The sequence below is a fragment of the Bison bison genome, unplaced genomic scaffold, assembly GCF_000754665.1.
Source record: "Bison bison bison isolate TAMUID 2011002044 unplaced genomic scaffold, Bison_UMD1.0 scf7180017864143, whole genome shotgun sequence".
NCBI lineage: Eukaryota > Metazoa > Chordata > Mammalia > Artiodactyla > Bovidae > Bison > Bison bison.
In genome coordinates, this window is record NW_011494715.1 from 8568597 (window position 1) to 8583632 (window position 15036).

General features: G+C 44.6%; 1 protein-coding gene across 1 annotated transcript in view; it reads right to left on the reverse strand.

Moving 5' to 3' along the window:
- The window catches only part of BCAS1 (breast carcinoma amplified sequence 1), a 101686-nt gene that overhangs the window by 18069 nt on the left and 68581 nt on the right, over positions 1-15036 (reverse strand). The window contains exon 9 of the mRNA XM_010840298.1: positions 6146-6187. Coding sequence (XP_010838600.1) covers positions 6146-6187 — 42 coding nt within the window. The remainder of the gene's footprint in view (positions 1-6145; positions 6188-15036) is intronic.

Genomic DNA, 15036 nt, shown 5'->3' on the forward strand with positions numbered 1-15036 from the left:
TCCGCAGGCAGGGGTTGGCAAACTTCTACCAAATTCTTTCCAGAGTCTGCTTGGGGATGGCCCCTGAGCTAAGAATAGATTCTACATTTTTAAAGGGTTGGAAAAATTGTTTAAAAAGATGGAAAAATTGGCAACAGAAACCCTATGCAGCCAGCAAAATCTGAAACATTCACTATCTGGCCATTTCCACAAACGCTTGCCGTCTCTGCCTCAGAGAGAAGTCTCTAGAGTCAGTGGCCTCTCTGCGTTTGTTTTGGCTGGTACCAGACCCCTAGCCTCCTCCAAGTTCTTTTCTTGCTGTTAGAGTTGAGGGGAGGGGAACAGAGTCATTTCCAGAAACACAGCATGATTGTGGAGAAAATATTTTCCTTTCTTCATGCAGAAAATATCACTGGTTTGTAAATAACCCAAATGATCTGCATTGAGAAGGACCCTTCATTCTATATTGTCAGTTGAAGCAAGAAGGCATCCATCAACAAACCAACATACACACATCCTAAAATACGGCAATTAAATCATAGCACTCTCTCCCCACCTTCCGTTTCTTAGGGTATTGACGAGTTCCAGCATTTCCTCTTCATAATCTAAGATCTAGGTTGGGGAATTATAAAGTCAAAAGTCCCAAAATGCAAGGTAGGTGGCGTCAGCATGGACTGACCAGGCCTAAGACAAAAAGGAGGGGACTGTGGCAAACGAAAGTAAGTTGTCCCATCAAAAGATGTGAAGAGGCTAAAAGTACTGCACTGGCCAACAAAGCATGTTTGTAATGAGGTTTCTGCTGCTGGGATGCTGAACTTTGACCCAGGCCTGTCTTTAGGAAACCAGGCATTGACTAGGGCCAACTAAGAGACTGGATTGGCGGTCAAGTGTGGTCCTGGATTTCTACATCCGGGACTGACTTAATTCAATTTCATTTCTGTAAAATAAATTCCAGCCGAAGAGTTGGCAGTCTGCTACAGTGACTGTGAGTGCGGCATCCAGCGCCAGCCAGCCTGGGCCTAAATCCAGACTCTGCCCCTCCCAGGGGCTCTAAGCCAAGGTCCCCACTCAACGTCCCTGCACCTTGGTTTTCTCATTTCTTGATGGGGATAGTATGACACATCAGAAAGTTGTTTTGAGAATTACATCAGGCAACATATTTAAAGTTCTTAGAACTGTGCCTGACACACAGGAAGCATTCAGTTAATACCAGTGGTTGTCACTTTGAGAGTGTGGGCATGAATTATCTGGAATTGCCCACCATGCACGACTCCACTGTTTAGGAAAGATATCAACAACTATGTCTTATGTCAGATGCGCAAGGTATTTTTAATATGTTACCTCAGTAAAGGACTACTGAGTTACTCAAGCAAGCTCAGTCTAGTCTACAGATGAAGCATCTGAATGAGCGAATGACATACCAACAGGTAATTAGCCATTTCAATGAGGATGGAGCTGTTTACCAGTAACCAAATATCTAATAGTGTCTTAACAAATAACAGTATGGAACAGGACGTTATGGGGTTGGCTTGGTGGCTCCACAAAGTTTCTAAGAACCCGGGCTCTTGCTACCCTCCGACTCTGCCATTCTTGGCTTTCCACCCTTTTATTTGCTACCTTATGGGCATAAAGTAGCTGCCACAGCCTCAGGTATCACATCCTAAACCCAATGTCCTAAGAAGGAAGGAAGGTCACAACCAAAAATTTTCTCCAAGTGAATTTCTGTATTTTGATCCTCTAACTCAGAGTACATCTCATTGGCCAAATGTAGGTCACATTCTTATCCCTAGATTAATTATTGCTGAAGAAAATGGGATTTGGTTTAGACAAATCACAACCAAATACTTGGGGCTGTGGTAGTGACCAAGCTTACCTAAGATCAAGGGGAAAAGGGTGCAGGAATGAGAAATGGCCGTTAGGTAGGTAATGAACAGAGACTAACTCACTGTCTGGGTTTAGAATTTTTGTGTGGTTGAACCAGCAAGTTACCTGTGTGTGTGTGTGTGTGTGTGTGTGTGGTGTAGGGACAAGAGGGCAATTACTCATATGATAAAATGACCATATGGCAATAACTTTGTAAATCAACTTTGAGTGGCAATGGTTTCTTGCTGGGCCTTTCCAAATGTCAAGAGGTGTCACCTTATAAATCCTAGCCCACAGTCCATTCTTTGAAACACAACTGTTTCAATAGGGGAAAAAAAGAGACTTCTGGAGACTCTCATTAGCTTTGAAGTCAGGCCAAGAAGTTGGCTTGCAGCAGCCAAGGGGAAAAAAAAGATCCATTAACATCCAGTGTGGAAATCTAGAAGGGTTTGAGCTAAGTGAGGATCTTATTTACATATACAGACATGAGAATTTGATTTTTATTTGGATCGTTTTCTGATTTCTTTCCAGGCCAGAGCTTTGGAAAAAATGCTATTCCTTATTCAGAATATATGACTGCCTCTGAACATTTTAACTGGGTGTGATGGGCATAGTGAAACCCAGATTTGCACTCTATTTTAGAATTAAATCTCTTTTGCTTGATTTCAACTGTCTTTCAGTTGCTAAGTCATGTCCAATGTTTTGCAACCCCATGGTCTGTAGCTCACCAGGCTTCTCTGTCCATAGGGTCATGTCCAGGCAGGCATACTGGTGTGGGTTGCCATTTCCTTCTGCACCGGATCTTCCCAGACCAGGGACTGAACCCTCATCATCTGCATTGGCAGGTGGATTCTTCACCACTGAGCTACCAGGGAGGCCCTTGGTTTCAGTAGGGCATGTTATATGTTGCAGGAAGATGGCTAGTGCAGTTCACACTGACAATACACATTTCAGCAAAACGCTTCACTTTTGCCTCTAATATTATACCATATTTACTCTTGAAATTTGGTTTATATAGTTTTTACTAGAGCTATGAGTTTCAGAAAGTGATTTATAGCAAAATAGGTTTCCTCCACTTAACCCTCACCTATGCCATGATAATATTGACAATTTTTATTTTAGACTTTTTTTAGATTCTTTCTGATTTGATTTATAACCTGTCATTTATAACCTGTTACTTGACCGCAAAGATATTGTAGTGATTTTACTTTTATACTCAACTCACAGCTGATACACAGCATAAGTGAAGGGGGAAAAGGATTTTTGCTACTGAAAACCCCTGGGGCTGGGGCTTGGTTGTTACTGCAATACAACCCGGCTGATGCTGACTAATAAAGCATGCAAACCCATTTAAGTCAATGAAAAAGAACAAAGTCCAGGCCATGTAGGGTTGCTGCTGGACGGGTCTCTCCTTTATTCTGCACTGACTGACGTGCTGTTGAAAATCTGAGAAAGTAGCCAGGCCAGAAGGCTAAGCCAAGGGAGAGCGTGAGGGCCAACAGATTTCACTTTCTTTTTCTCCAGGTAGAGCTGGGTGTTCTCTCACTTGCAACTGACAACTTCCTCACTAAGAAAAACAACCGAACTACCTGTTCCCCTGATGGCAGAGCTTCTTGGGAAGGAAAGCTCTTCTCCCCTCATGAGTTAGAACACGACCTCAGGTTAACCAGTGTTCCAGATGTTTTCAGATTATAATGAAAGGATTCAATATTCTCTGTAATTGGGATAAATAAAAACTTGCCCCTGATAGAACCAGAGGTTTATTCTATGAAAAGAGTTCATTGGTTTAAAAAACCTTACTTTTCTTTTTAATGAAAAAATTTGAAATCACTCTGCTCTTTGATTTGGGCTGGTTGATAGGTCAGTTTGGGGAACTCATGGTAGAGATATTTTTTTAAAGTAAATTCAACCACATTTTAGCCATAAGAAGTTGCGAGTGAAAGGGCTCTTGTAATGTGGTTAATGACACCTATTTGTCCTGTTCTGAAAGTTTAGAGTACAGTCCATTGCTTTGACTACCACCACCTCTTTTGCTCAGGAGAAGGAAATTAAACTGATTAATTGTTTTTCATACATCTTCACTCCATGTAGACACTGAGTCAGCTGGGAGGTGTGTAATTTCCCAAGGAAGTAGAAACCCTGATCCCTGGGAAGCGCCCACTTCCTCGTGTTACACCGCATGTGCACTGACGTTCCTGCAGGGGGCGGTAGACTTCCTGCAAAAGGCCCTGAGCTGACTCCACTCTGCCCTCGCGGCAGCAGCCATAGACTGGGCAAAGGAAGGAAGGTGTCTGTGTTCTAATAAAACTTTATCTATAAACGCTGAAATTTGAATTTTGTATAATCTTCATATATCACAAAATATTATTCTTCTTTTGGTTTTTTTTCCCAACCATTCAAAATGTAAGACCCATTCTTTCTTAGCCTGTGGGTCACACAAACACAGGTGATGGGCTAGATTTGGCCCGTGAACTGTAGTTTGCCAACCCCTGAATTACTGAGTTCTTTTGTGTTTCAGGCATTATTCATGTAATTCTCACAAGAATAAGGATTCTTACAAGCGGTAAGTCATATTATTACGGCCATTTAAGAGATGAGGAAACTGAGGTCCAAAAGGTGGCACAGCCTTGGGGTGATGGCGCCAAGATCACAACGCACTTACCGTATTCTTTTCAACTAGTTGTCAATTAGGAGATGAAATGTGGAATCTTACAATGAGAACATTAAGGGTAGGGCTAAGCAATTTAAAGCATTTTAAAATGCTTCTTTATTTTCTTGACAAAATATTTTGCGTTCGCTTGCATCTCGATCTGATTTTGTGTTATCTTTTGGTATCAATCATTTAACTCTAATTCGTGTTATTTTTGTGTTCTAAATTTCACAGTAGAAAATAAGACGCTTTATATTTGCCAGGTAGAGATCTGCTCTGCACTTGCATATGCAAGCTGCAAGAGACACGGGCTTCCTCAGGATTCCTACACACAGGCATACAAAAAGACGTTCCACTTCAAAAAACATGGAACTTGGAAGCTAACAGATGCTTTGGATTTAACATGCAGCTTTTAAATTTAAAGTTCCTGGGAAGAAGACTCAAAGAGTTCCCCCTTGTAGGGTGCTGAAATGGAGAGTTAGAGTCTCTAGAAAATAGCCAGTAATACTCATGAGAATTTTCTGGAGTTACAAGAGTCCTGAGGTTTACAAGCTAGTAAGTTTGGCTCCAAAAAGGGGGAGGGAGATGGGGAAGAGAGGGAGAGAGAAGGAAGGAAGAAGGAAGACAGGAAGGAGGGAGGGAGGAAAGAGAAAGAAGCAACAACAGGACAAAGCAGATTCCAAAGCTCTCTCTCCCAGCAAGAATTACGACACAGCCATTCCAATTTTTACTCCACACCACAGACAACATTTCTGGACATATTTGGATTTCCGACTTCTGCTCAGTTCCAGCAATTAAATAAAAGTGAAAACACAAGCCCCGTCCATGGCAAGCAAACAAGAGACATCTCGGAAGAGCCAAACATATTTTGCTTTGGCAAAATGGTAACAATCAGTTTCTATCTTAAGGAGTTGTGAGCCCACTTTTAACATTTTTTCCAAAGACTGCACTTCTTTTAGAGCAGACAGCTGCTGCTTTGGGTCTGACACTCCCGAGGCCAATTTGTTCATCTCCCTGGAACATGTTTTGGAATGATACATTTGTGTGATGGCTTACACGGAGCCATCTTCTTAGACATGAATGCACTGTCTTGAAAGTCTTGACCATCACTCTTGGAAATTAAAGCCCCCAAAGAGAGTGAGGCTCAACTTGTGTCTGTCAAGTGTAGACCCATGGAGTCAGCTCTCCTGCCCGAGAGAATGTCTCACAGCATCTAGTGCAGCAGTATGCTCTGATGCCTGGGTACCTGTCCTGGGTACCACCCACGGTTAGTAGAGAATCTAGGTTGCCATGGAAATAAAAGCGAAAGAGCAATCCAAGTAAAATGAAGCAGAGGGTGCAGTATCATGTCCCTTAAGGAAGGAGCAAGATGTTCTTGGCTTGAGTAGACTCTTTCAGCCCCTAAATGGTAACAAATACTAAATTCATGCTCTGATTCTGCATTTTATCTGCATTGATTCAATGGGCGTTACAACTATTGATCCAAAGTCATTCCCCCATAGTCACTAATCACGTGAAAGGGTGAAAGAGTCTACAGCGGATGAATCACACTTGGAGCAAGCGAGAACCCACAACCCCAGAGCTGACGTGCCCAGGGGTCCCTCACGCCAGAGGTGAACATGGAATGATTCTGTCATTTCGTGTGTAACTTACATTCTCCTCTGCACCTGTGGGGACTGAATCCTCTTTAACTGACTAAAGGGAAGATAAAAACAAAAGCAAGAGTTAGGATGTTACCAAACAGGGCCAACGGCTTTCTGGTGCCATTTTTGGGTACTGCTTGTGCACACCTTGTTCCAAGAAGAACTCAAACGAGGCTAATACAAATATAAACAGCGTAAATTAAAGGATGTATTTTAAAATGCAATGAAGGAACAATAAACATACAGACGCAGCCTGACTACAAATGGAGTGATGAGGGGATGCTACAGAAAACACAAACGGCGGCCTTGGCTGAGGGCCAGTATTAATAACACGCGTGCCTTGACAGTTCCTGGTAGCTGTTGAAAAGAGGGACCTACGATCTGTCACACGAGATAGTCACTGTTGGGTAAGATGCATGAGCTGCTCTGGAAAATTCTGGTAATATGTCCAGAGCAATCCATCCCATGATCCTCTGAGAGGAAGCAGGCACTGATATCATTAGCAGGGTCCTCAGCCTTATCCTGATTGTCGGGCGGTGGCCAGCATCTGAAGCTGCTTCTTACCAGCCTTCGATGTGGGCCAAGGTCATTGCGCCAAAGAACAATCTGGTTAAAATATTTCTATGGAGGGCCAGAGGGCTGGGGTCCAACATATTGAGCTTCAAACCCTGTTAATCCCTGCAGTAATTCTAGCATCTCAGTCCTGCCCCAGATAGGAGAGGTATTACCAAATTCTCTCCAAGGTCAATGTCACAATCATCCTATCGGTTTGACAAGCTCCAACCTGAGAGTTTGTCTTTGCGTACTTCTTGCAGTTGTTCTGACACATTGAGGTGGGCGGGTGGTGGTTACAGGCCACTGCGAGACTCACTTGTCAGAGCTGGATTCTCTTCCCAGAAAAGTAAGCTTGAACAAAATATTTTACAAATAACTCCAGGGTGTTCATAGACCCTTGCATCTCTTCTCTTGGACGCCAGGGCAAGAACTCTTTCTATGTTGGTGTTTATTTATTTATTTCTCTTTGCCTTTGCTGGATCTCTGTTGCTGCCCCCAGCTTCTCTCCAGTCGTGGCGAGCAGGGGCTGCTCTCGAGTTGCTGGGCCAGGACTTCTCACTGCGGTGGCTTCTCTTGTTGCGGATCGTGAGCTTCAGCAGCTGTGGGACATGGGCTCAGAGGCTTGGCTCCTGGGCTCTAGATCACAGGCTCAACAGTTGAGACGCACGGGCTTAGTTGCTCCGAGGCATGTGAGATCTTCAGGGATTGAACCCGTGTCTCCTGCATTGGCAGGAGGATTCTTTACCACTGAGCCATCAAGGAAGCCCCATCTATGTCGATTTTGTCCCAAGCCCTGCCTTTATTTTTACCTAGAAAACATGCAGCGTGCAAGAGAGAAGGGACCTGACATTTACAAACATATCCTCTTTATCTGGCGCTTTGTAAACATCATCTGACTTAAAGCAGTCCCAAGCGGTCAGTATGCTGATCTTCACTTACACAGCAAGAAACAAAGTATGGAGAGCTGGAGTCACTTGTTTAGACGATAAAACTAGAAAATGATGGAAATGGTTCCAGAAGCCAGTTTTTCCCCCTGTCATGATGATTTGAAGGATCAGACATTTTTTGGTAACTGTGTGAGCTTCTCTTCTACCAGAGCTTTCTCTCTAGATGAGATCTTCAGATTTGACCACTAATTTCTACTTATCTTCTTCTCACACTGAAGCTTACCTGAGCACAGACAAATATCCCTAAAATGGATTGTGGGTTTTCTGGACGCTTCTGATTGTTGGAAAATCATAGAACATTCAGAAGCAATTGCAAGTAGTGTAGCTGTCTTGGAACCACACCCCTTCTTCCCGAGACCACTCGGGTACTGTTTAATCCTATGGAAAGGCAAAGAATTATATGATATTTTAAGCAGACTGCCTTAAAGCTGACCCACAAAAGTTTCAAGAGTCAACATACTGTGCACACTGAGCTGAAAAAACCCTCCCACCACTTGAGAACGGCCCTGCTGGCTTTCCAGGCGCTCTCTGCTGTGCGAGGGGGTGGAAGGAGACTGGTTTGTGCACTGGGATCCTGTGTTGGGAAAGTTCTTGGCCGTTGACGGCTCACTGTTTTCCAGAGGAAGCTGAAAGCTGAGTGCAGGTGAGGCTGAGATGCGAAGGGACGCCTCCAGACATCGAGGCTTTCGTCATCTTCATCACGGCTCCGCTCCTCCCGATCCTGCTAATGTTTCGGGAGTTGGCGTTGTAAGTATCGTCTGTTCCTAAAGATATGGCTGTCTCCTACTTTAAAGCTATACTACCCAGGAAAACACTCCTTATGTTGGGAATTAGTCCAGTGGACCATTTCTCAAAGTAATCTGCATACTGTTTTCACAATTCTTGACCTGTCCATGTACCATCTATATTTACTTGATATTTTTCTTTAAGTTGACTATCTTTTCATTTAAACAAATGTATTTAAAAAGAAAACAGCTTAACATGAACATCATATGAACGTCCTCCCCGTAACCAGAAGAACATATTAAAACCACTGCAATGTGTAACGGTGCTCATCAAATTCTAATTATTTTTAAGTCTTTGTTAAAAAGAGAGATCATCAAGTGTAAGCGCAGTAAAAAATGCTTCTTAATACCAAGAAGAGATCTTATAATTAATGTCACCAGAGGAAATGGAGTAGAATGGAAAGAAGATAACTTTGCATCCCATGATGGATTAAATGTTTAGAGTTGTCTCCCGGAGCCATTCAAAACCATCTTGCACTCTCCATTTGCACACTGGCTTACGGGCATAACCTTCAAGATGGGGAAAGTTGAAATATCCGGTTAGAAGGACCCCAAATCGGGTAATGAGACACGAGGGTCTTGTTGCCCTTTAGGGTTTGACACACGTACGGCAACCTGCTCAGAACCCAAGTCCTGAGCGTCTTGGACGGTGGGGTCGGGTTCAAATTCACTGCTGCAGCTGTGCAGCCTCGGGCAAGTCAACCGCGTCTCTCTGAACCTCAGTTCACACACCAAAAGTGGGCGATTAGATGGTTGTTCTGAGGAAACACACAATAAAGCCTGTGAAGGGAGAGTCATGCCCGAGGCAGAGCTGAGACTCATCTGCGTCTGCAGGCTGGGGTCCGGCCACAGGGCAGCTCCTCCCAGTGCAGATGTCGGGACCTTCCTTTCCGCGGGTGACGGATGCCGCGAGGTGCATGTAGGGCGGTAAGAACAACCCTAACTATGTTGCAATGAGGGTTCAGGTGTGTGCAGTCTTTTCTAGAAGTCAGGGGGTACGGGAGGAGCAGAAATAAAAATTTTCAGAAATGGGAAGAGAACTCATCTGTGGAAGTAAGGACTCTGGGGGAGCCAGCGTCCTGCAAGAGTTTTGGGGAGGACGCCGGTGGTTGGAGAGCCCCTTACCCAACCCAGCTCAGCTGCCCTCGAGCTGGGTGTGCCCTGGGGAGAAGCAGGCTGCATGGGTGCCAAGGGTCTCTCTCTTCCCTGAGCAGCTGCTCCCGGAGCTGAGCTTCACACAGAGAGTTTTCTCCACCGCCTCTCGAGTGGCAGGGGGGCGGCGGCAGGCTCCGAGGACATCAGCAAAGCATCGGGTCAGTTGGCGTGGACCTTCTCCTTGGTGGCTCTGGGGGCAGTGGTGCGGTTAGTGAGTGATCACCAGGAGGAGCACAGAAGAGGCCTCAGCTGAGTCATGATCACCTTTCTTACAGTCCTAGAACTATCTGAATGGGTGAGTAGGCGTGCGGATTTACGTGCTTCAGTGTGTGGAAATGGCTGGTGTGACAGTGAGGTGTGTGAGGCGCCTAGCACAGCGCTTGCACAGAGTATGCGCTCAATGAATGGAAGGGATTTTTGCACATGCTGGGGAGAAGTGGCATCATCTCGGCCTGTCTGACCTACTTAAGGCTTTTCTTAGGGAACCCCCTACATGGTTGATGGGAATGTATACTGGTTACTGGCGCAGCCACTATGGCAGATAGTGCGGAGCTCCCTCAAAAACTAAAAACAGGGTTGCTGTATGATCCAGGAATCCCGCTCCCGGGCATATATGCAGACAAAATTCTAATTCAAAAGAATACATGCACCCTATATTCACAGAAGCAGTATTCACAATAGTCAAGACGTGGAGGAAATCTAAATGTCCATCAACAGACGAATGGATAAAGAAGATGCAGTACACACACACACACATCCACGCTGAAATGCCACTCAGTCATAAAAAGAATGAAATACCGCCATTTGCAACAAGATAGATGGACCTAGAGATGAGCGACTAAGTGAGGGAGGCAGACGAGGATAAACATCACATGACGTCACTTACACGTGGAGATGAGCGACTAAGTGAGGGAGTCAGACGAAGATAAACATCACATGACGTCACTTACACGTGGAGATGAGCGACTAAGTGAGGGAGTCAGACGAAGATAAACATCACATGACGTCACTTACACGTGGAGATGAGCGACTAAGTGAGGGAGTCAGACGAAGATAAACATCACATGACGTCACTTACACGTGGAGATGAGCGACTAAGTGAGGGAGTCAGACGAAGATAAACATCACATGACGTCACTTACACGTGGAGATGAGCGACTAAGTGAGGGAGTCAGACGAAGATAAACATCACATGACGTCACTTACACGTGGAGATGAGCGACTAAGTGAGGGAGTCAGACGAAGATAAACATCACATGACGTCACTTACACGTGGAGATGACCACACTAAGTGAAGGAGGCAGACGAGGATAAACATCACATGACATCACTTACACGTGGAGATGACCACACTAAGTGAGGGAAGCAGACGAGGATAAACATCACATGACGTCACTTACACGTGGAATCTGAATATGACACAAACGAACTTGTCAGTGAAACAGACAGACTCACAGACACAGAGGACAATCTGTGGTCGCCAAGAGCGAAGAGGGGTGGGGAGGGATGGAGAAGAAGTTTGGGATTAGCAGACGGAAACGATCACACAGAGACCAGACAAGCAATGAGGTCCTACTGTATAGCACACGGGACTATGTTCTATGTCCTGTGATGAACCAGAAAAGAATATGATACAGAATGTATAACGTGAAAGTGAAAATGCTAGTCGCTCAGCTGCGTCCAGCTCCTTGCAACCCACGGACTGTAGCCCACCAGGCTCCTTGGTCCATGGGATTCTCCAGGCAAGAATACTGGGGTGGGCTGCATTCCCTTCCCCAGGGGATCTTTCTGACCCAGGGATTGAACCTGGGTTCAGATTGTAGGCAGATTCTTTACCATCTGAGCCACCAAGGACTTTGCCGTTTAGCAGAAATTAACTTTAATAAAATACATTTAAAAAAACGTTGCTTGATTAATATCATGTTGCTTTTAAAACTCCCTTTTATCTGGTCCAGACATATGGTTGTTCCTGAATCCCTTTGGAAGAGACATTTCTAACACTGCTCTTGGGTTATATTAAGTTCTAGCGCTGGAACGGGTAACCGGATGGCATGGCTCTGTTAAAATATGTGACGACCTGCTCCCATCAGGACGGTGGCACATTGAACTGCATTAAACAAAAAGCCCAGGACATCCTAACTTCCGCCCCTCGTGCCAGTATTTTGAGATCCTTATTGCTTATATTTTAGATTGCATTAATGAGCCCACCCAGCTCATAAACTTGATCAATGTGCTTCACAGTTTATTGACCAAGTTGCAAATAAAAACTCTGAATAAACAGGCCTGAGGCCAGATCCAGACGCGGCCCCAAAGACAGCTTCTTACGTGTGGTTCTCATCCTCTAATAAACATTCTTTGTCAGCCTGCTTCTCCCCATCTTGTGAACATGCCTCAGATGCAACTCTACAGAACTGGAGAAAAATAGTAATACTAACAAAGATAATAATAAAACCCCACATTATTGGGCTATGTGTTAGGCAGCAGGCTAATATATATTTTTTTACATTAGTATTCCATGTCAGTTTGCAAAGCGGACACAGACCCCCTGTAATTTATAGGTCTCTGTTCCAATACCCATTAAACTGTAGCTTTTATTCTAAAACCGTGCCTCCCTTTGAAGTTTGAGGTGTGTCTCTAATTCTCCTTCAAAGCTGACATCCCGGAGCTCACATTTAATGTATATCTGTTACCAGCATGGTTTCCGTGCTGAATACACGATGACAAAGTCATCCAACAACTTCTGCTTTTTCTCCTCCTCTTTCCCACATGGCAAAAGCCCACGAGCTGAGGGCCCAGCAGGACCAGATTCCAATTGATCATTTCCATTTCCAGGGAGTACGCTCTGGTGGCTAATCTTTGAGGAAGAGGAGAGACGACTAACTCTTCCACATTGGGAATAGGTGCGGGGAGGGAATTCAGACAGGAAGGAGAATCGGAGGGCACCACAACTCACTTCAAAAGGAAAGAAGACAGAATGATTCTAGAATGCAAGGTTGATCTCGGCACAGCAGGGTTGTCAAGCCCCTCAGTCAGAGGAACACGATAAGGTGTGGCAAGCACACACACCGAGGATGGGATTCTCATTCAAACCTCAAAACCAGAAACGCTTCAATCCTCTTCAACCAACTGGACATCTGGCTGTTATCTAGTGAGTTTAAAGTTGTCCAGCTTTGTTAACAATGACAAATACCCAGTTTGAAATCTAAAGGATCTGGTTTGGACATTTATATTGCTGAGAATACCGATCTAAATGGCACATGTACTTCTCATATAAACTCGATTTACAAGAGCACCTCTCCTTTAAAGGGCAGTGCAGTTCTTAAAGGAATGTTTCTTTAAAATGCTGTCACATGGCAGCCCTTCAGCCAGCAGACACCCTGTTGCTACCGGGTCTTCCAGAAGCACCAGCTGGATCATGTGGCAGCTGCTCTGCGTTCACTGACTTCACCGTGGATCTTAAGGAAGACCTTTTCTATCAGGTCTGAATGCTTAAGCCCGTCGTTCAAGTGCTCCCATAGTTATCCAGACCTAGGCCAGCCTTTTCCTGGTTTACTTACGTATTTTTTGGCTGCACCATACAAGCAGGCGGGATCTTCGTTCCCGGACCAGGGATCAAACCCCTGCCCCTGGCATTGGGAGTGTGGTCTTAGCCACCGGACCACCAAGGAAGTGCCCATGCTGGGCTGTCTAAAGGGATCCCAGTGGACTCCGGGATTCCCTTTCTGAGACAAATACGCCATGCGATCAGAGGGATGTTTCCCTTCTCTTAGTCCACTCTGACGCCATACGATCAGAGGGATGTTTCCCTTCTCTTAGTCCACTCTGACGCCATACGATCAGAGGGATGTTTCCCTTCTCTTAGTCCACTTTGACGCCATACGATCAGAGGGATGTTTACCTTCTCTTAGTCCACTCTGACGCCATGCGATCAGAGGGATGTTTACGCTCTCTTAGTCCACTCTGACGCCATGCGATCAGAGGGATGTTTCCCTTCTCTTAGTCCACTCTGACGACCCTGGCTGCTCCCTCGTCTAAGCACCCGCGGCGCTGGTAACCTGCGCTCCACGGATTAATGTCAGACTCCACACTTGACTATTTGGGAACGAAGCTGTCACTCCTCAAATGCCAGCCACTTTGTACCCATTTTCCGACTCCTCTCCCAGGTCATGAAAGGTAGGTATCACTTCCTATTTTCAGAGTTGAGGAAAGTGAGGCTTAGAGGGTTTAAATTCTTTGCTCACATTCAAATAGACAGTCACTGTCAGAGCTGAGATTTGATTATGTGTCTCTTTGGCTTCAGAGCTCACATTGTTTTTCTACTTCATCATTTGTCTCCCCCAAAGGAAAGTAGGAAAAGAGCCATTTTGAAGATACTCCAAATAAATGCATCATTTACGAACCGCATAGGCACGCACACACACAGGCGTGCATGTGTTTAGACATATGCTGTCTCTCCCAGTGGATTTCAGTCTCTCCATGGCAGCAGATGAGCCTGACGCTCCCTTAGCACCTCACGTGCTGTGGGCTCCAGAAGCTGCACTTGGATATTTAGGTTGTAACCAGCGATGTCCTACTTGAAGAAATGAGAGGAGCACTGTTCACTGAGCACTTACTACGTCTCAGATGCTCTCCGTGTAAATGACGGCCTCTCGTAACAACAGCATGAGACAGACATGGTCCGTATACTACAGGTAAGAAAATAAACGCTCGGAGCGGCCAAATCATTTGCCTAAAGTTACAGAACCCCATCTTTCTGATTCTGGCTGTTATGCCAACTTGCCATCCCCAAGGTTTTTTAAGATCAGCTATTCTGATCTTTTCACTCAACAAATGAGGAAAAAGAAATCCAAACAGAGTAAGTAACTTTCGCGAGGTCACAGAGCAAATGGTATCCCAATTACTCTGAAAGGGTGCAGTTAGTCCACATAACTGGGCTTAAACATCTTTTTGGCAAGCATAACAAAATGTGAAATTAATTTTCTCAAAGGTTATTGTTGTTTATAATAAGAACTACTTTCGCAATCAAGACTATAAATCAAAATAATGTATAATTTCATATTGACAGCCTGTAGGGGAAAACTTCATTTCTGATGTTCCTAATTGCAGACTCAGAGACTTCGAAATTTGTTTATTTAAAAGCTTCTCAATTAAAAGAAAGCGAGCTTAGAGTTAGTGAAAATATCAGAATTTTCTAGTGTTTCTCTTTGCTCTCAAAAATTTTACAAGAATGGTTTTATAACCAAATCTTATTCTAATTTAAAAAAGACAAAGACTGCCATTTTGCTTCCTAGAAGAAATAAGCTCCTCCAAGAGAATGGAAGCTGCTAGAGGGCAGCGATCTGTTCCCTGATATTTTTTCAGGGCCTAGGACCTGCACACACACACACACACACACACACACACATTAAAAAAAAATACTCAGCACAAAGAGAGTGATTAAAACTGCTGTGGGACGAGTG